The 20,261-nt window shown below is 50.8% G+C and overlaps 1 protein-coding gene across 3 annotated transcripts in view; it reads right to left on the bottom strand.

The window, feature by feature from the left end:
- LOC143844071 (uncharacterized) overlaps nucleotides 1-20,261 on the bottom strand; it is a 42,638-nt gene that overhangs the window by 21,100 nt on the left and 1,277 nt on the right. For all 3 annotated transcript variants that reach the window (XM_077351088.1, XM_077351086.1, XM_077351087.1), the window contains exon 2: nucleotides 13,818-14,614. In XM_077351088.1, coding sequence (XP_077207203.1) covers nucleotides 13,818-14,614 — 797 coding nt within the window. The remainder of the gene's footprint in view (nucleotides 1-13,817; nucleotides 14,615-20,261) is intronic.

Here is a 20,261-nt window from a genome sequence, read left to right as displayed (position 1 = left end):
GGGTGATGTCTCTGCTTTTTAGGGTGCTGTCTAGATTTGCCATAGCTTTCCTCCCCAGGAGCAAGCGTCTTTTAATTTGGACAGGTTTTTATCTCTATTTAAACTATTAACAGAAAATGTTTAAAGCAAAATAAATAAATAAAAATTGTAATTTCAGGAGATCTTTGGGCCTCACCTGGAGGCTGGCAACCCTAACACACCTTACTTTGTCAAGTTTTATGTGTGACTAAAACCAGGTTAAAACAAAAGTTCTTACTTAAATTATATTGTAATGCAAATGTAAAACTTTCCAAACAAACGAAATCAGCTCGAAAGATCGCCTTGCCCCAGGAGAAAAGCAGGAAGTTCACCCCACCCCCACCCCTTTCCCTCCAGAGTTTGCTCTTCTGTGGAAATGCCAGCCAGTCGGCTCTTTCCTGTCCTTCTGTTACTGGAGGGATGGGGAAGCCCTGAATAGACCCAAAAGCTAAATGATACACGAGGATTTCGGACAAAGCATTAAGACACTCTAACGTGGCAGTTATACAATCCGTTGTACAATTGAGATTGTTTAGGATTTAAATCTGGATCTCAAAATTCTTAGCCAACCAGTTGTGTATCTCATTCCTCCTTAGAGGGCTGTGGGAGGCACTTAAATTAGACCTCTTGGAAGATAAGTGGAGTTTCTAGGCCAAACTGAAAAGCCAAACAACAGGACAAGTGATGTGTATTAAATGCATAAACTAATTTAGTTTTACAAAAACCACGGCTGGCTCCACTAATTTTATCTTTCCTATTCATTTATTCCATTTATAGCCCACATTTCTCCCCCAAAGCAGCTTACACTCTTCTATGCTCTCCCACTTTATCCTCACAACCCTGTAAGGTACATTAGGCAGAGAGGGTGAGTGGCCTAAGGTCGCCCACTAAGCTTCCATGGCACAACAAGGATTCGAACTGGGGTCTCCAAGATCCACTAAACAGAGCCCAAGCAAATATAGACAAAAGGTAGTGTCTACAACCAAAAAGAAAGAAAAACCTATCCCAAGGCTACTAGCAATGTTTGCAAACTTTATACAGAATAAATAAAATAAAATAAAAGGTCTCTTCTTTCTGTATGGCTTTATTGCAGGATCCAACCAAAATGGATTTCTAGATGGAGAGCCAGTTTGGTGTAGTGGTTAGGAGTGCGGACTTCTAATCTGGCAAGCTGAGTTCGATTCTGCTCTTCCCCACATGCAGCCAGCTGGGTGACCTTGGGCTCACCACTGCACTGATAAAGCTGTTCTGACCGAGCAGGAATATCAGGGCTCTCTCAGCCTCACCCACCCCACAGGGTGTCTGTTGTGGGGAGAGGAAAGGGAAGGCGACTGTAAGCCCCTTTGAGACTCCTTCGGGTAGGGAAAAGCGGCATACAAGAACCAACTCTTCTTCTTCTTCTAGATATCTCCCGTTTTCAAGGTAAATTTTCTTCAGTGATTGTTCCTCTCACTTGATGAAATGAAGTTTAAAGTACACCCCGGCCTTTGGTTCTGCAGTGCAGGGATGCTAGTAATGCAACTGCTTGGAGCCCAGCCAAGACAGCGAGGGGAACGGGTGGCCACGTGCTTCCTCCAGGGTCAGCCTTGGACCTCGCAACACCGACCGTTGGCATCTGCGGCATCCACCTCACGCCAGGCCGCTCTGGCCGGCTCCAAGACAGGACTGGAGCTCCTCTCTGAGGCCCGTTTTGGATGCAGACAGTAGAGGCACCGGCCTAGAGAGAGGCAGCGTCTGGCGCACCCCTCCCTGGCCCCCTGCTGCAAAGCCGTGTTCTTGCCCCCTGCCAGGCACCCATGGGCGTTGCTTGGGCAGGGACTCACCTGCTCTGATCACAACAGCAGCAATTCAGGACACTGAAAACTGAAGCCAGGTGCCAAGTTCTCCAGGAGAATCTCTACAAATTAAATGGGTGGAAAACAGCCTGAAGAGAACTTCCAAAGTGGTTGCTGTCTTCTGTGTATTGCATCCCAAAGGACCCTGGTGTCACAAGACCCCTGCTCAACATGGCAAAGGAGGATCAATAGTGCAGGAAATTATATAGACCCGGAGGGAAAGAACTTGAGCTTTGCATATAGACACCAGCAGGGCAGGAAATCCCTGGAGACTTGGGAGTCAAGCCAGGGAAGAGCAGGCTTCCACAGAATCCTAGAGCTGGAGGGGGCCATCCAGTCCCACCCCTGCTCAGTGCAGGATCAGCCTCCAGCATCCAGGAGAATGATCTGTCCAGCCGCTGCTTGAAGACGGCCAGTGAGGGGGAGCTCCCCACCTCCTTAGGCAGCCCCGTCCACTGTTGAACTAGACTCCTAGAATCCCAGAGTGGGAAGGGGCCATGCAGGCCATCTAGTCCCACCCCCTGCTCAGTGCAGGATCAGCCTCAGGCATCCAGGAGAAGGATCTGTCCAGCCGCTGCTTGAAGACCACCAGTGAGGGGGAGCTCCCCACCTCCTGAGGCAGCCCCTTCTACGGCTGAACTAGACTCCTAGAATCCTAGAGTGGGAAGGGGCCATGCAGGCCATCTAGTCCCACCCCTGCTCAGTGCAGGATCAGCCTCAAGCATCCAGGAGAAGGATCTGTCCAGCCACTGCTTGAAGACCACCAATGAGGGGGAGGTCCCCACCTCCTGAGGCAGCCCATTCCACTGCTGAACTAGACTCCTAGAATCCTAGAGTGGGAAGGGGCCATGCAGGCCATCTAGTCCCACCCCTGCTCAGTGCAGGATCAGCCTCAAGCATCCAGGAGAAGGATCTGTCCAGCCACTGCTTGAAGACCACCAATGAGGGGGAGGTCCCCACCTCCTGAGGCAGCCCATTCCACTGCTGAACTAGACTCCTAGAATCCTAGAGTGGGAAGGGGCCATGCAGGCCATCTAGTCCCACCCCCTGCTCAGTGCAGGGTCAGCCTCCAGCATCCAGGAGAAGGATCTGTCCAGCCGCTGCTTGAAGACGGCCAGTGAGGGGGAGCTCCCCACCTCCTTAGGCAGCCCCTTCCACTGCTGAACTAGACTCCTAGAATCCTAGAGTGGGAAGGGGCCATGCAGGCCATCTAGTCCCACCCCCTGCTCAGTGCAGGATCAGACTCCAGCATCCAGGAGAAGGATCTGTCCAGCCGCTGCTTGAAGACGGCCAGTGAGGGGGAGCTCCCCACCTCCTTAGGCAGCCCCTTCCACTGCTGAACTAGACTCCTAGAATCCTAGAGTGGGAAGGGTCCATGCAGGCCATCTAGTCTCACCCCCTGCTCAGTGCAGGATCAGCTTCCAGCATCCAGGAGAAGGATCTGTCCAGCCGCTGCTTGAAGACGGCCAGTGAGGGGGAGCTCCCCACCTCCTCAGGCAGCCCCTTCTACGGCTGAACTAGACTCCTAGAATCCCAGAGTGGGAAGGGGCCATGCAGGCCATCTAGTCCCACCCCCTGCTCAGTGCAGGGTCAACCTTCAGCATCCAGCAGAAAGATCAGTCCAGCCGCTGCTTGAAGGCTGGGAGTGAGGGGGAGCTTACCACCTCCTTCGTGAGCTGCCCTCACTGGCAGTCTTTACACAGCAGCTGGACAGATATTTGGGGAGAGGAAGGAACCCAGAGTCTGTCTGTCCCCCGAATGGCATTTGGTGATATGTGATATTATTGCAATTAATGTGTATCGATTGTGCCTAGCCCTATATACCGGGAGCGATGATTTACTTTCTATCTGTATTTATTAAAAGCAATTTCATGATTTGCTGTAGAAAGAAAAAGAATAGGATTTATCTACGAGGCCAAGTTTTGAAAATTCATAAAAAATGCAAGTTAGGAATTATGTACTGGTTGTGATTGTGATGATGTGAAGCCTGGTTTTAAAAATGTGCTGGGGACCCTGGTGCTGACCCTGCTGTTCTGGGCTCCAGGAGGCCGGTGGGGAAGAGCCTCGTCTGGCCCTCAGTGGGGAGGGCCCTCCTGGTGAGGCCTGCCAGCTCCTCTGAGTGGTCGGGGGGGGGGGCAAGCAGAGGGCCGTCATGCCGCTAAGGGGTCACAATTTTATTCTAAAGCTTATACGAGATGGATATTTTTCTGTCGTCAATCATGCTACTAAAGAAAAACTTATTTGAGAATGTGATTAAAGCCAGTTTGCATCCCGGCTTCGAGGCAGCCAGTCAACCTCTGTGAGCCATTTCTACCAGCAAACCTGCTTAAAGGACATTTCATATTTTGGAACTCAAGACAGCCTTTCTGTCACTTGCTTTGGATTCCCAGACTCCCTGGAAGTTGGCAACCCTACTTTCCCCAGGGTAGCGGGACTCTCGTGTTTTATAACGCAGCCCAGTTGGACATGAAAAAGACCAGGTGGGTCTTGCCCCCCCCCTTCTCCACTGCAAAGCAGCACTGGAAGACTGCCTGTGGGGGCGGGGAAGGGGCGGGGATGCCTCACCCTTTCAAGAACCACGTTGCCGCTCTCTTTAATTCAAAGAGAAATGACATAAGCAGCACCAAGACTTCACTCTCCAACCCCCCCCCCCCAAGATCCCAACATAAACACCCAATGAGAACAATGGGGCTGCCAAGGGGGCGAGCCACTGGCACAGACCCCGTGATTACTTTAAACTGATTGGCTGTCATGGTGGCTGCAACAGAGTCCAGATCTACCCGATCCCACCATGGACCATGTGCTCGGTCCTCTGTAGCAGTGGTCCCCAACCCAAGGGCCGCGGCCCGGTGCCAGGCCGTGAAGGCCTTGGCGCTGGGCCGCGGATCCCTCTCCCCGCCCCCCCCCCGCAGTAAAAAACTTCCCAGGCCACAAGTAAAAAACTTCCCAGGCCACGGGAGGGGGGGGAGGGAATCAGGGCGCGCACGCGCATTGCGCATGCGTGACCGAAATCGCACATGCATGGCACTTTCGCGCATGTGTGCATGCGCGATTTCGGCCACGCATGGCGCATGTGCGCATGCACGGCCCAGCCGCACATGCATGATGCGTGGGCGTGGGTGCGCATGTGCGGCATGCGTGGGCGGGCAATTGCCCTGCCGATCCCCAGCCTCAAAAAGGTTGGGGACCACTGCTCTGTAGAATCACCTGCATGTCTGCATACACAACAAATGCCAACGATATGCTGATGACACCCAGCTTCTCCTCATTGTGGAATCAGGCCACCCTGACTCACCCCCAGACTCATTAGCCAGATATCCAGAAGCAACAAAGGGTTGGCTCAAGCAGAGCCCTCTGAAGCCAAATTCTTCAGACAAAGGTCCTGTGGTCTGGTAGGAAAGGTCCAGCACAACTGCCCTACCTGGATGGGGGGCAAGAACCTGGGCATGATCTTCCACACTTCCCTCTCCCTGGAGGAACAGATCACAAGAATAGCTCAGGGAGCATTCTTCCACCTGCATCTAACCAAACTACTAGCGCCCTGCCTGGCCCCAGAACACCTGGCCACAGTGATCCAAGCAACGGTCCCCTCTAGCCTGGACTTCTGCAACTCACTCTACGCAGGCCTACCCTCATCCCTGATCCGGACAGTCCAGCTGGTGCAGAATGCCTGGGAGGGTCCACATCTGGCCTGCTCTCCAACATCTGTTTTTCACCACCGGGAATGTGTTTTTATACTGTGATGTTTTTAGGGAATTTAATTATGAGACTTTTAATGTCACCCACCATGAGCCATTCAAAGGAAGCTCAAGCAAATAGGGACACAAGTGGTATTCTCTTCAATCTTGCCTGTCAAGGGAAGAGGAATGCGTCAGGAGAGGAAGATAATGGAGGTGAATCACTGGCTGCGTAGATGGTGCCGGCAGGAGAGATTTGGTTTCTGGGACCATGGGATAGGCTTTCTTGAGGAAGGCCTACTAGCACCTGATGGACTACACTTATCAAAACTGGGGAAGAATGTGTTTGGCAGGAACCTGGGGAGATTCATCAGGAGAGCTTTAAATTGAAGCCACTAGGGGAAGGAGACGATCAACATAGGGAGTGTATGGAAGGAAAACGATCGGAGGCAGCCCAACCGGCAAGGCCAGCTCATAGGGAACCAAAAGTAAAAGGATTCAGATGTCTTTATACTAACGCCCGAAGCATGGGCAATAAAAAGGAAGAGCTGGAACTTCTCATGCTGATGGAAAGGTATGATCTAGTAGGCATCACAGAAACTTGGTGGAATGATTCTCATGACTGGAATGTAATGGTGGATGGATATGAACTGTTCAGAAAAAACAGAATAGATCGAAGAGGTGGAGGAGTGGCACTATATGTGAGGAAAGGGCTTACCTGTCAGGAAATTCTAGTGGAGGAGAGCATATCTACAGTGGAAAGCATCTGGGTGAAAATAAACGAGGGGAAAACAAACAGTGTGGTGGTTGGTGTCTGCTACCGACCGCCTGACCAACGAGAGGATGTGGATGCTGCACTTTGTGAGCAGCTTGAGAAAATATCCAAGCGGCAGGACCTTGTCATCATGGGTGACTTCAATTTCCCAGATGTGTGCTGGGAAACAAACTCTGCGAAGCGTCCTCAGTCATGCAAGTTTCTGACCTGCCTGGCTGACAATTTCATTTATCAAATGGTAGATGAACCCACAAGAGGTTCAGCCATACTGGACTTAATACTGACCAACAGGCAAGAGTTGGTGGATGAGGTGAAGGAGGTGGGGACCCTAGGGGGAAGTGAACATGTCCTCATAGAATTCCTTTTGAGATGGGGAGCCAAGGAAGCTTGTAGCCAGACGCGGATGTTGGATTTTCGTAGGGCAAACTTTAATAAACTCAGAGACATGATGAGTGTCATACCATGGACGAGAATGCTGGAAGGGAAGGGAGCATGTGAAGGGTGGGCGCTACTCAAACAGGAGCTATTGCATGCTCAATAAATGACTATTCCAGAAATACGAAAACACTGCAGGGGCTCTAAGAAGCCTATTTGGATGAACAGAGAACTTCAAGAGGAACTAAGAAAGAAAAGGAAAATGTTCAGGAAATGGAGGGAAGGACAGAGCTCTAAAGAAGAGTACCTCCAGGTTACTAGGCACTGTAGATCAATCATCAGAAAGGCCAAAGCTGAGAGTGAGCTAAGATTGGCCAGGGAAGCCCATTGTAACAAGGAAAGATTTCATAGAATCATAGAATCATAGAGTTGGAAGGGGCCATACAGGCCATCTAGTCCAACCCCCTGCTCAACGCAGGATTAGCCCTAAGCATCCTAAAGCATCCAAGAAAAGTGTGTATCCAACCTTTGCTTGAAGACTTCCAGTGAGGGGGAGCTCACCACCTCCTTAGGCAGCCTATTCCACTGCTGAACTACTCTGACTGTGAAAAACTTTTTCCTGATATCTAGCCTATATCGTTGTACTTGAAGTTTAAACCCATTACTGCGTGTCCTCTCCTCTGCAGCCAGCAGAAACAGCATCCTGCCCTTCTCCAAGTGACAACCTTTCAAATACTTAAAGAGGTCTATCATGTCCCCTCTCAACCTCCTTTTCTCCAGGCTGAACATTCCCAAGTCCCTCAACCTATCTTCATAGGGCTTGGTCCCTTGGCCCCAGATCATCTTTGTCGCTCTCCTCTGTACCCTTTCAATTTTATCTACGTCCTTCTTGAAGTGAGGCCTCCAGAACTGCACACAGTACTCCAGGTGTGGTCTGACCAGTGCTGTATACAATGGGACTATGACATCTTGTGATTTTGATGTGATGCCTCTGCTGATACAGCCCAAAATGGCATTTGCCTTTTTTACCGCTGCATCACACTGTCTGCTCATGTTTAGTTTACAATCCACAAGTACCCCAAGGTCTCGTTCACACACAGTGCTATTTTTCAGTTATGTGAGGAGCAAACGTAAAGTAAAGGAGGCTGTTCGGTGCGGATGGACAAACTCTAACGGAGGATGCAGAGAAAGCAGAAAGGCTTAGTGCCTATTTTACATCTGTTTTTTCCCACAGGTCAAAATGTTTAGGCACATCTAGAGATGGCCGTAGCCAAAGGATAGTGTCTGGGTGGCAGGTTAACATGGATAGAGAGGTTGTCGAGAGGCATTTAGCTGCACTGGATGAGTTCAAATCCCCTGGTCCGGATGAAATGCACCCGAGAGTACTCAAAGAAAAATGAAAAGAGAACTTGCACAGCCCTTGTCCATCATCTTCGGAACCTCTTTAAGATCTGGAGTTGTCCCGGAGGACTGGAAAAGAGCAAACGTTATTCCGATCTTCAAAAAAGGGAGGAAGGATGACCCGGGAAACTACAGACCAGTGAGTCTGACCTCTGTTGTGGGGAAGATAATGGAGCAGATCACAATTTGGTGATCCAAAGAAGTCAGCATGGATTTGTCTCCAACAGGTCCTGCCAGACCAACCTGGTTTCCTTTTTTGACCAAGTAACAGGTTTGCTGGATCAGGGAAATTCGGTTGATGTCGTTTACTTGGATTTTAGTAAAGCTTTCGACAAGGTTCCCCATGATGTTCTGATGGATAAGTTGAAGGACTGCAATCTGGATTTTCAGATAGTTAAGTGGATAGGGAATTGGTTAGAGAACCGCACTCAGAGTTGTTGTCAATGGTGTTTCATCAGACAGGGCTCGGTGCTCAGCCCGGTAATTTTTAACATATTTATTAATGATCTAGATAAGGGGGTGGAGGGACTACTCATCAAGTTTGCAGATGACACCAAATTGGGAGGACTGGCAAATACTCCGGAAGACAGAGACAGAGTTCAATGAGATCTGAACACAATGGAAAAATGGGCAAATGAGAACAAGATGCAATTTAATAAAGATAAATGTAAAGTTATGCATCTGGGTCAGAAAAATGAAAAGCATGCCTACTGGATGGGGGATACGCTTCTAGGTAACACTGTGTGTGAACGAGACCTTGGGGTACTTGTGGATTGTAAACTAAACATGAGCAGGCAGTGTGATGCAGCGGTAAAAAAGGCAAATGCCATTTTGGGGATGTATCAACAGGGGCATCACATCAAAATCACAAGATGTCATAGTCCCATTGTATACGGCACTGGTCAGACCACACCTGGAGTACTGTGTGCAGTTCTGGAGGCCTCACTTCAAGAAGGACGTAGATAAAATTGAAAGGGTACAGAGGAGAGCGACGAAAATGATCTGGGGCCAAGGGACCAAGCCCTATGAAGATAGGTTGAGGGACTTGGGAATGTTCAGCCTGGAGAAAAGGAGGTTGAGAGGGGACATGATAGCCCTCTTTAAGTATTTGAAAGGTTGTCACGTGGAGGAGGGCAGGATGCTGTTTCTGTTGGCTGCAGAGGAGAGGACAAGCAGTAATGGGTTTAAACTACAACGATATAGGCTAGATATCAGGAAAAAGTTTTTCACAGTCAGAGTAGTTCAGCAGTGGAATAGGCTGCCTAAGGAGGTGGTGAACTCTCCCTCACTGGCAGTCTTCAAGCAAAGGTTGGATACACACTTTTCTTGGGTGCTTTAGGATGCTCTGGGGGCTGATCCTGCATTGAGCAGCGGGCTGGGCTAGATGGCCTGTATGGCTCCTTCCAACTCTATGATTCTATGATTCTATGATTCTATGATTCAATGGGAGTGTTGGTCTACAAATCAAATAATAAATAAATAAATAAATAAATAAATAAATAAACAAACAAACAAACAAACAAACAAACAAACAAACAAACAAACAAACAAACTAGTTTTGGGGTGCAGTTTTCTCACCAGTTCCCTATCCATCGCCCTGGTCCAGTCCACACAACTTAACTGTAGCTGAAGTTTTACAGTTTGTAAATGCTACATTTTTAACATTCCGCATGGTCGTACACAAACCACAAAATTTCCGCCAAACTCCAGCAACATTCAGAATTTTATAGCGCTTCGGGAGGGGGATTGCAAAAAGTGGATTCCCCTCCAAAAAAAGCACTTGACTTCTGAGCACGATCCGCAACACATCAGCAAAAGACATGTGCGTTCTCTAAATAGCGGTAGAAAGAATGTCCCTCCCCCACTCTTGCCCCCGAGCTTCCGAGAGACGGGATTGCCATTTCCCCCCCCCACCATAAACGGCCCAAAGCAACGTATAAGAGTGCATGTGGCTTGTTCTGCCGAAGCAATTCCTTAACAAGCAATTCAGAAGTGCCTAACAGTAAAACAAAGCTCCCTTCTTGAATTGTCTCTAAACTTTCCTATCACAATGCAGCCCCCTGTTCGACACCGCCCGTGATTTCGCATGGCACTTGCACCAATTGGGCATTTTAAAAAATGTTTTTTTGTACTAGAAGACAGTGTAAACGAATAAGCATAAGCTCCAACGCCAGCGAAAGAATTTTTGAAAGTGGGGGAAGAAGATGAAGAGGGCGGTGAGTGGCATGTGCATGTGCTTGTAGTGATTAGACCTCCTGGATGAGACGGAGGCCACATCGACGGGGAGCAGACATGGTGACGCTGGACCTTCTGGCCATCATACCTGGCGAGGAGGAGAGCAGTTTCCACCAGATGCCCCTCGCTTTGGGTAAGCTTGCTTCTCAGGATAGCTGGCTGATTCGGATTGCCTTTGTAGATTGACAGGTGGGATTCGTTTAAATGTTTATTCGTTGCCCACTTGCCGTTTAATAACTGTGTGCTATCACTAAACTTTGTTATTGTTGGAGACGCCAGCAGTTTTTGCCTCAGGGAGATCTCGAGCATGCTTTTCCACACATGCACCACACCATGATACATATGATCATGGCAACAGCGTGTGTGTGTGTGTGTGGGGGGGGAGCCTTATTGATCTTGTCTTTCCCCCTCTCCATAGAAACACAGCTCCCAGATACTGTGGCCTCTCCTTTGGACTCTACGGCTATTGGTGGAGACAGGGACAGTGGCTCTGGGGCCTCAACAAAGACAGGTGGGTATTTCAAGGATGGTGGTGGGAGGGACTGAGTTAGGACTGTGTCCTTTTTCATTTGGGCAGAGGGGCCGGACCTGAACAGGACACCCTGGAAGGAGCCTTTCTTTGATGGGTGGTGAGTGGGAAAGGACCCTATGCAAACATCCATCTTTTCCCCCTAATATTTATTTATCTTCCCAGAATACATCCCAGTTGTGCAGAAGGCCCCCTGTTTGGAAGATTGGCTCTCCTTCAGTCTACTGGCACTTCTCCAGTCCTCCAAGAGGTCCTGATGGTGACGGACGAGGGTTCCACAAGCTCTCCAGACAGTCTGTCCAGGCACACTATCCAGCATTTTGAGAGTTTCTAAGGGAAGGACCCTGGTATACACTGGTGGGGAGCCCATTGTTGGCTAAATTCTTGCTAGCTAAAGCCCCCAATATTTAATTTGTGGACACCAGATATATTGTCCATCAAACCAGTCATGCTCAGCCTGGCTGAGTTCTCATTGGTCGCACCTTGTACAATCCCAACTTTGCTTGAATGAAGGATCTTGCCCTCTCCTCAGTCTTACGAACGGTTTTGACTTTCAGAAATTAGCATTTGCTTTCTGGGTCAAGCTGCATTGGTTGCTTGGCTGTCACTACCTAAATGCAGAAGGGTTCAGCCCTCAGAATATGATGGGATAGATAACGTGTGCCCACGGAAGTGGACTGCTTTGCTAAGAACCCAGAAAACAGGAAACGCTGGGATTGTTCTGTACGTTTCACTATCTCATCCGGTGTGTTATCTTGAACTGTTTTGTATTAACTGCTGTGATTAGTAGATGCAGGATGTCCTTTCAGCATGTGATGGTGCCTATGAGGGCTTCAGCTGAAACAGTTCTTCTCCTTAGGTGTGAAGTGGACCTCTGTTTGGCTGGTGACCACCACAACTCAATAACACATGAAGCCATATTATACAGAACCAGACCAGAGGCCTATCAAGGTCCATCTTCTCTACTCAGACCAGCCTAACGCAGGACCTGGTATCTGATACTTGTAAATGAAGATGCCGGGATTTAACCTGGGACCTTCTGCATGCAGAGCCATGGACCCTTTTTCTAGAGTGGGATAACACATGAAGCTTCCTTATAAGAGCTCAAGCTCTTATGGACCACCTTTGAAGCAGTTTCACTTTCCTGTGGAGCCAGCGTAGTGTAATGGTTCAGAGCAGTGGCTTCTAATCTGGCAAGCCGGGTTTGATTCCCCGCTCCCCCACATGTGGCGAGCTCGGTGACTTTGGGTTAGTCACAGTCCTGATAGTGCTGTTCTGACCAAGCAGTAATATCCAGGCCCTCTCAGTCCCACCTACCCCACAGGGTGTCTGTTGTGGGGGTAAGAAGGCAAATGTAAGCAACTTTGAGACTCCTTTGAGCAGTGAAATGTGGGGTAACAAAACCAACTCCTCTTCCTCTTCTAAAGCTGTCAGGAGACCATGGTACAGCAGGGGTCCTCAAACTATGGCCCGTGGGCCACATGCAACCCACCGAGGACATTTATTATTATTATTATTATTATTATTATTATTATTATTATTATTATTATTATTATTATTATTATTAAACTTTTATACCACCATTCCCTTAGGCTCACGGCGGTTTACACAATAAAAATTACAATAAAACCCATAGCTAAAGCTTATCTGGCCCGCCAGATGTTTTTGCCACCACCGCCTGTCCTGCTGAGCAGCTGACTCGTCCCGGGCCCAAAGTGTGCATGTGCGGAATGTGCGCTGAACTCTCCAACTCCTCTCCTTCTCTCTGTTCTTCATTTTAAATATTGTATTAGTTCTCATTTTGCTTTTTTACTTCAAAATAAGATATGTGCAGTATGCATAGAAATTTATTCATAGTTAGTTTGAAGACCCCTGTGTTATAGTACGACTAGAAAGTAAGCCTGCTGTACTGGGAACACAGCGGGTGCTAGCGGGCATCATGAGTGCGGCGGGGCGGCTCGGTGGCTTCCCAGCTGCCGGCGCCGCACCCGAGTCCGGCTGTGGTCCGTGCAGCAAGGCTGCTGCGCCCCCCCTCCCCCCAGGCTGCGGCCTACCTTTGTGAGAAGTGGCCGGGCTGGAGTCTTGATTGGGCGCTGGCACAGCCGGCGGCGCGGAGCAACATTGTCTGCAGCGGGCAGCAGTGAGTGCTCCTGGCGGCGTGGGGCGGCGGCCTGTTCGCGGTCAGGGCCGGCGCGGCGACTGCCGCGGGCGCATCTTGTGGTCGGGCTGCCGGCGCCACCACTCCTACAGCTGTGGGCAGTGGGCGGCCAAAGCCAGGCAGCGCCGCCGCCGCCAGGTCGTGCTAGGCGTGCGGCCATGCAGCAACCTGTCCTGGCCGCAGATAGGAAGCAAATGGCGGTGGTCGGCCGCATGTGGGCCATGGCAGAGGGGGGCGGATTAGGAGGCACTTGGTGCCTCCCGATTCGTCTGTCCAGCAGCAAGGGACCAATCGCGGGGGGCATAGGGCGATAGGCGGTCCCTCAGGTATGTGGGTCCCAACTTGCCTAAAGCCTTGAAGGTTAGAACCAGAACCTTGAACCGGATCCAGGCAGCAATTGGAAATGTGTGGACTGTATCTTTCCCCTTATGCCTCTGCAACAAAAAATGTCTATGGGCTTACTTAAAAACATGAAAGCTGAAAACTATTAGATTATTATCATGTTACAGTGGGAACTATTTTTAAAGCTCCAAAATAGCATTCCAAAGAGGGGGGGGGGGGGAGAGAATGGTAGCTACAGAGAAGGGAGCTGAGCCAAGAAAAATGGTGCCCATATGTGCAATAGATGAATAAATATCTTCCCATTCAGATGGCATCCTAATAATATACCAGGTCAGATTTCGGACCAACTGAAGCAAAGTGGGGGGAAGCACATCGGGAGAACACAAAAGCAGGAGTCATGCAGATGCCTCCCAAAACTGCAGGAGCATAAGATCCCACACAAGGAATTCCAACCCACATTGTCAGTGCTTACCTCGCTCAGCTTGCAGCATTCATCCATGTACTCATCCAAGCTGTCACTGGTGGAATATTTTCTTAGGGGGTGACCTTCTAGAGGTGTCTCTTGAAGGTTGTCCAAATTGTCCTTGCTATGCGCAGCCATAGGGATCTTCTCTCTCAACGCCGTGATGGGGAAAGGGGATGTGCTGGCCCCTTCTCTGGGGTTGTCCCCCAAATATTCACCTGGGGTCCTGTCAAAAAGCTGCTCAGGCTTGCTCACCTCTGAACAGTCAGTGATGTTCTCCAAGGATGTTGCTCTTGCATCCCCTTGGTCATCACAGAGCTCCTCCGGGTTCTTTCCCTCTGAAATGCATAAGCAGGCATCTACAGCATCTTTGCATGTCTTGATGACCATGTGGGTGGCTTCTGGAGAGGAAGACGCACTCAGCACTCCAGAGTCACAGGAAGAGTCTCTGCTGTGAAGCACAAAACTCTTTTCAGAGTTGGTGGATGTCGACAGGGAGTTGGGGCCGCTTGGCAACTCCACGCCAGAATCTTCTGATTCAAACTTGGCTAACCGTAGAAGATGGCCCTTGGGTTCTACAAGGCTGAGATCAGGGATGGGAGCACTGTACACCATGCCCACAGGACTGTCCCTTATGACGGCCACATTGGCCTGATGCCCTAACAGGGCCCTCGATTTGGGAGATCCAGGTGCCTCCAAAGAGTCTGCAACGGGAGAAGGGACTTGAACATAAGCCATTTCATTGGGCAGGATCTTTAGGTTGGTTAGAACTACTTTGCCATCGGATGGTGGGTTCTTCTTCATAGCTACAAGGAATGGGAAAAAGAGGATTATTAAAGAGAAATGCAGCATTAGATTTCCTGCATACTTGGAACATAGCATGCGGCACGTTCAGCTACAGGCCATGTACTGATAGCACAAGTTGTGGCTCATTCTACCTTCTGCAGTGATCCTTTTGGATGTAGCCCATTCAGCATTCCACCTAAGTAGGATTCCTGCAGGCTGGCTGTAAATCCCCAGAAAACAATGGTATTTACTTCGCCTGACTAATGCATGAAAACCTCCTCCAAAGTGTTTATTGCTTCAAGACGCAGAGAGGAGGAAAAATCACAAAGTGGAATGCTCCGTCCTGTCCAGAAACTCATATATCGGGAATAGGGTTGCCAACCCCCAGACTGGGCCTGAATTCAAAATGGCAACAGGATCATGGTTGCTTAGTCTATTAATCTAGTTCAACCGTGGAAGGGGCTGCCTAAGGAGGTGGGGAGCTCCCCCTCACTGGCCGTCTCCAAGCAGCGGCTGGACAGATCCTTCTCCTGGAGGCCTGAGGCTGATCCTGCCCTGAGCAGGGGGTGGGACTAGATGGCCTGCGTGGCCCCTTCCCACTCTAGGATTCTAGGAGTCTAGTTCAGCAGGGGAAGGGGCTGCCTAAGGAGGTGGGGAGCTCCCCCTCACTGGCCGTCTCCAAGCAGCGGCTGGACAGATCCTTCTCCTGGATGCCTGAGGCTGATCCTGCCTTGAGCAGGGGGTGGGACTAGATGGACTCCATGGCCCCTTCCCACTCTAGGATTCTAGGAGTATAGTTCAGCAGGGGAATGGGCTGCCTGCGGAGGTGGGGAGCTCCCCCTCACTGGCCGTCCCCAAGCAGCGGCTGGACAGATCCTTCTCCTGGATGCCTGAGGCTGATCCTGCCCTGAGCAGGGGGTGGGACTAGATGGACTCCATGGTCCCTTCCCACTCTAGGATTCTAGGAGTCTAGTTCAGCAGGGGAATGGGCTGCCTGCGGAGGTGGGGAGCTCCCCCTCACTGGCCGTCTCCAAGCAGCAGCTGGACAGATCCTTCTCCTGGATGCCTGAGGCTGATCCTGCCCTGAGCAGGGGGTGGGACTAGATGGACTCCATGGCCCCTTCCCACTCTAGGATTCTAGGAGTCTAGTTCAGCAGGGGAATGGGCTGCCTGCGGAGGTGGGGAGCTCCCCCTCACTGGCCGTCTCCAAGCAGCGGCTGGACAGATCCTTCTCCTGGATGCCTGAGGCTGATCCTGCCTTGAGCAGGGGGTGGGACTAGATGGACTCCATGGCCCCTTCCCACTCTAGGATTCTAGGAGTATAGTTCAGCAGGGGAATGGGCTGCCTGCGGAGGTGGGGAGCTCCCCCTCACTGGCCGTCCCCAAGCAGCGGCTGGACAGATCCTTCTCCTGGATGCCTGAGGCTGATCCTGCCCTGAGCAGGGGGTGGGACTAGATGGACTCCATGGCCCCTTCCCACTCTAGGATTCTAGGAGTCTAGTTCAGCAGGGGAATGGGCTGCCTGCGGAGGTGGGGAGCTCCCCCTCACTGGCCGTCTCCAAGCAGCGGCCGGACAGATCCTTCTCCTGGAGGCCTGAGGCTGATCCTGCCCTGAGCAGGGGGTGGGACTAGATGGACTGCGTGGCCCCTTCCCACTCTAGGATTCTAGGAGTCTAGTTCAGCAGTGGAAGGAGCTGCCTAAGGAGGTGGGGAGCTCCCCCTCACTGGTCGTCCCCAAGCAGCGGCTGGACAGATCCTTCTCCTGGATGCCTGAGGCTGATCCTGCCCTGAGCAGGGGGTGGGACTAGATGGACTCCTTGGCCCCTTCCCACTCTAGGATTCTAGGAGTCTAGTTCAGCAGGGGAATGGGCTGCCTGCGGAGGTGGGGAGCTCCCCCTCACTGGCCGTCCCCAAGCAGCGGCTGGACAGATCCTTCTCCTGGATGCCTGAGGCTGATCCTGCACTGAGCAGGGGGTGGACTAGATGGCCTTCATGGCCCCTTCCCACTCTATGGTTCTACGAATCTAGTTCAGCAGTGGAAGGGGCTGCCTAAAGATCAAGGCTGATCCTGCACTTAGCAGGGGTGGGGCGGGGTGGGGGTGGACTAGATGGCCTGGATGGCCCCTTCCCACTCTGGGATTCTAGGATTCTACCCTGCTGAGTTCTTTCCCTGGTTTGTGGCCCAGAGGAAGGAGGACGGGAAGGAGACTCCCTCCCTGGTTCCCAGCCCATTCATTTCCATTTCCTGTCTTTTATTCTTAGGGGGGTTTTGGGGCCAGAATTATTTATTCTTCGCTGACTTCATTTCAGAACAGGTAGCCTTTCCCTGACCACAGAGGGAGCCTCTTCGCACCAGAGAGAGATCTTATTTTAAACAAATGATGACATCTGTATTTTCCACCAGATCCAAGAAAACAGTAATTTCCTTTCTGAAACAATGGCCATTTCCCCCCTTCTCCCCTGACCTCTGTCTTGTGTTCTGTGAGAAAGAAAACGAGGCTCCTGGGCTGCGCTGGGGGTGGGGGGAGCACGGCTCTGCTTTCACGGAGCACCAGGCTGGCTCCCCCCTCCCTCATCACAAAGCAGCCCTGGGCAGCAAAGGAGCCATCTCCTGGGAGTCACACATCCATCCCAAGCTGGTGACTAAAGGAAATTGCACGCACATGCATGCCACATTTTGTATTCTTTCTTATTTTCTTCATTAACTCTTTGCCTTTCTCCCCCACAGGGACCAAAGTGGCTTATTCTCCTCCCCTCCATTTTATCCTCACAACAACCCTGTGAGGTAGGTTAACCTGAGATTTTGTGACTGGCTCAAGATAACCCCCAGGCTTCCAAGCCTTCCTAGATCCTAGTCTGACACTCTTACCACTACAGCAGGCTGGTTGTCTATCTTTTTAGGTGTCCATGTTTCTCCACCTTTAAAGGACAAAAGGCTAGTCCTTCCAAAGCATATTCTGCCCCCCCCTTTAGAAGAAGAGTTTATGTTTATACTCTGCTTTTCACTACCCTAAGAGCCTCCGGTGGCCCAGAGGGGTAAAGCAGCAGACACGCTGTCTGAAAGCTCTGTCCATGAGGCTGGGAGTTCAATCCCAGCAGCCGGCTCAAGGTTGACTCAGCCTTCCATCCTTCCAAGGTCAGCTTGCTGCTGGGGGGGTAAACGGTAATGACTGGGGAAGGCACTGGCAAACCACCCCGTACTGAGTCTGCCATGAAAACGCTGGAGGGCGTCACCCCAAGGGTCAGACATGACCCGGTGCTTGCACAGGGGATACCTTTACCTTTACCTTCCACTACCCAAAGGAGTCTCAAAGCAATTTACTATCTCCATACAGCAGACACCCTGTGAGGCAGGTGAGGTTGAGCCCTGAGGACTGTGACTAGCCCAAGGGCACCCAGCTGGCTGCATGCAGATTAGATGCTGCTGCTCTTAACCACTACACACCACTCACTCTCTCCTGAAGATTTGGGGGCTGGAGCCTGGGGAGGGAAGGGGCCCCAGAGGCATATAATCCCTCAGAGCAGGGGTAGTCAACCTGTGGTCTTCCAGATGTCCATGGACTACAATTCCCACGAATTCCCTCATGGGAATTGTAGTCCATGAACATCTGGAGGACCACCGGTTGACTACCCCTGCCTTAGAGTGCATTGCAGGCATTTTCTCCAGGGGAACTGAAGTCTGGCAATCAGCTGTAATTCTGGGAGATCTTCAAGCCCCACCTGGAGGCTGGCAACCCCCCCCCCACCCCCAACAGTGCTGTATCCCAGAGGCGGTTGAGACTCAACGTGGGAGGTGGACGGGTGGTCATGGGAAGAAACCAGCAGCAAGGGAGAAGAAAGAGGAAACACAATCAAATTCAATTGCTTTTTTCCTGTTTCCAGAGTGTAAATCACAAAGGGTGGGAAGAAAAGCAAGCTTGCAGGATGGATTGTAGCCATTATTTTTAATTACGAACTACTGAGCTTGAAACCCAAATCAATCATTTGCCAGTCTCCCACTTTAATTACACAATGGAATTGCTCTAATACGGAGAGATAAAATCTGCTGGCTAGGATCCAGGCATTGTGGAGGGAGGGAGATGCCACCGTGTCACCCCTCCCAGGTCTACTGATCGACTCATGCAGGCTTCAGGAGCAACTCTAAGGAGTTTTTTCGGGGGGTGGGTGGGGGAAGGGTTGCCGTCAAGTCACAGCCGACCTTTGAGGTCCCTGTACCGTTTCCAAGACAAGCGGTGAACCAGAGGCTGGACCTTGCCTGCCTCTGCGTAGCCACCTGGACTTCTTGGAGGTCTCCCATCCAAATACTGTGCAGGGCTGACCCTGCTGGGCTTCTGAGATCTGATGAGTTTGCGCTAGCCTGGGCTAAGCACCTCTATTCCCAACCCTTTGGGTCAACCCTGGACCCAGCCTTGATCTTTGGGAGCTGGTTGGGGTAGTGGTCACGATCTCTTTCTATCGGCCACCAACCCTCTCCTTCCACAATCCACACGCTCTGGCCAGGCTGATCCAGGCTTTTGCAACCTTGGAGTTGGATTAGTGCCACATGCCCTAGGTTGGGCTGCCCTCCAGTAATGAAATAAGGCAACTGGGGTACACTGTCCAATTCAGAGAACCAGGTTTGAATCATTGAATTCAGGGATGAATTACAAAAGTAATTAAAGCACAAAATCATGGCAGGATCTAGGTTAACCCACATATTTTATTGGGTTAGCCATCAGATAAACAAGCTTTTGGGTTTGTGCAAATCTACCTGACTTTGCAGTCTGTTGCTAAGCAGAGTTATGCCTTTCACTAGTATCAAAGCCCATTTTAAAAATGGGCTTTGAAAGAGGTGGCAGGCAGGAGGGCATGAGAGGGTGGCCCGCAAAGCAGGCTAAAGGGAGTGGAAAGCCCCCCCCCCAGTGGCAGTGACAGGGCTTTGCGGCCCTCAGGGAGGCGTCAACCCCTGCCCCCCCCCCTGGCTCCCTCCCAGCAGGAGCGTACCTGTGGGCTGCAAAGCCCTGTCCCTGCCTCTCTCCTCGTGGGAGACAATGGAGGCTGCAGCCACAAGGCTTCTAGCAGGCAAGGAGAGAGGGCGGGAGCTGGAAGGGGAGGGCCAATCAGGGTGGACCTGGACGGTCAGGTTCCTGGACAGTCTCCTCCCAGGAGGCTCTTTCCCAAATATAAGGGAGCGAAATAGTGTTAAATTTGTAAGACATAACTCGGTTTCAGATTGTAGTTGACAGTCATTGACATTCTAGTGGGTTTCTACGTAAGACCCATAGGCAGTACTTGAAAGTCCAGCGTTGTTCCTCCCGTTTTTCTGTGGGATTCTGGTATTTATTTATTTATTTATTTATATTTTTATACCACCCTTCCCTACAGCTCTGGGCGGTTTACATGAAACATTTTGAAACATTTACATAGAACACTCTCAAAATCAATATAACAATAACAATAACAATAACATACCAACTAGAACAGTATTTTAGCAATAACTTTGACACTCCCTCAGTAGGTTCGGTCCCTCAGTCTGGGGGGGGGGGACCTGTAGACGTTATGGGTCAGTCGGCCTCAAGCGAATGCCTGGTGGAAGAGCTCCCTTTTGCAGGCCCTGTGGAATTGTGGAAGTTCGGGCAGGGCCCTGATTTCTTCGGGGAGCTCATTCCACCAGGTGGGGGCCAGGAC

This window comes from Paroedura picta, chromosome 8, assembly GCF_049243985.1.
Source record: "Paroedura picta isolate Pp20150507F chromosome 8, Ppicta_v3.0, whole genome shotgun sequence".
Classification (NCBI taxonomy): domain Eukaryota; kingdom Metazoa; phylum Chordata; class Lepidosauria; order Squamata; family Gekkonidae; genus Paroedura; species Paroedura picta.
The sequence above is the reverse complement of the archived record's forward strand: the minus strand, read 5'-3'. Positions and strand labels throughout refer to the sequence as shown.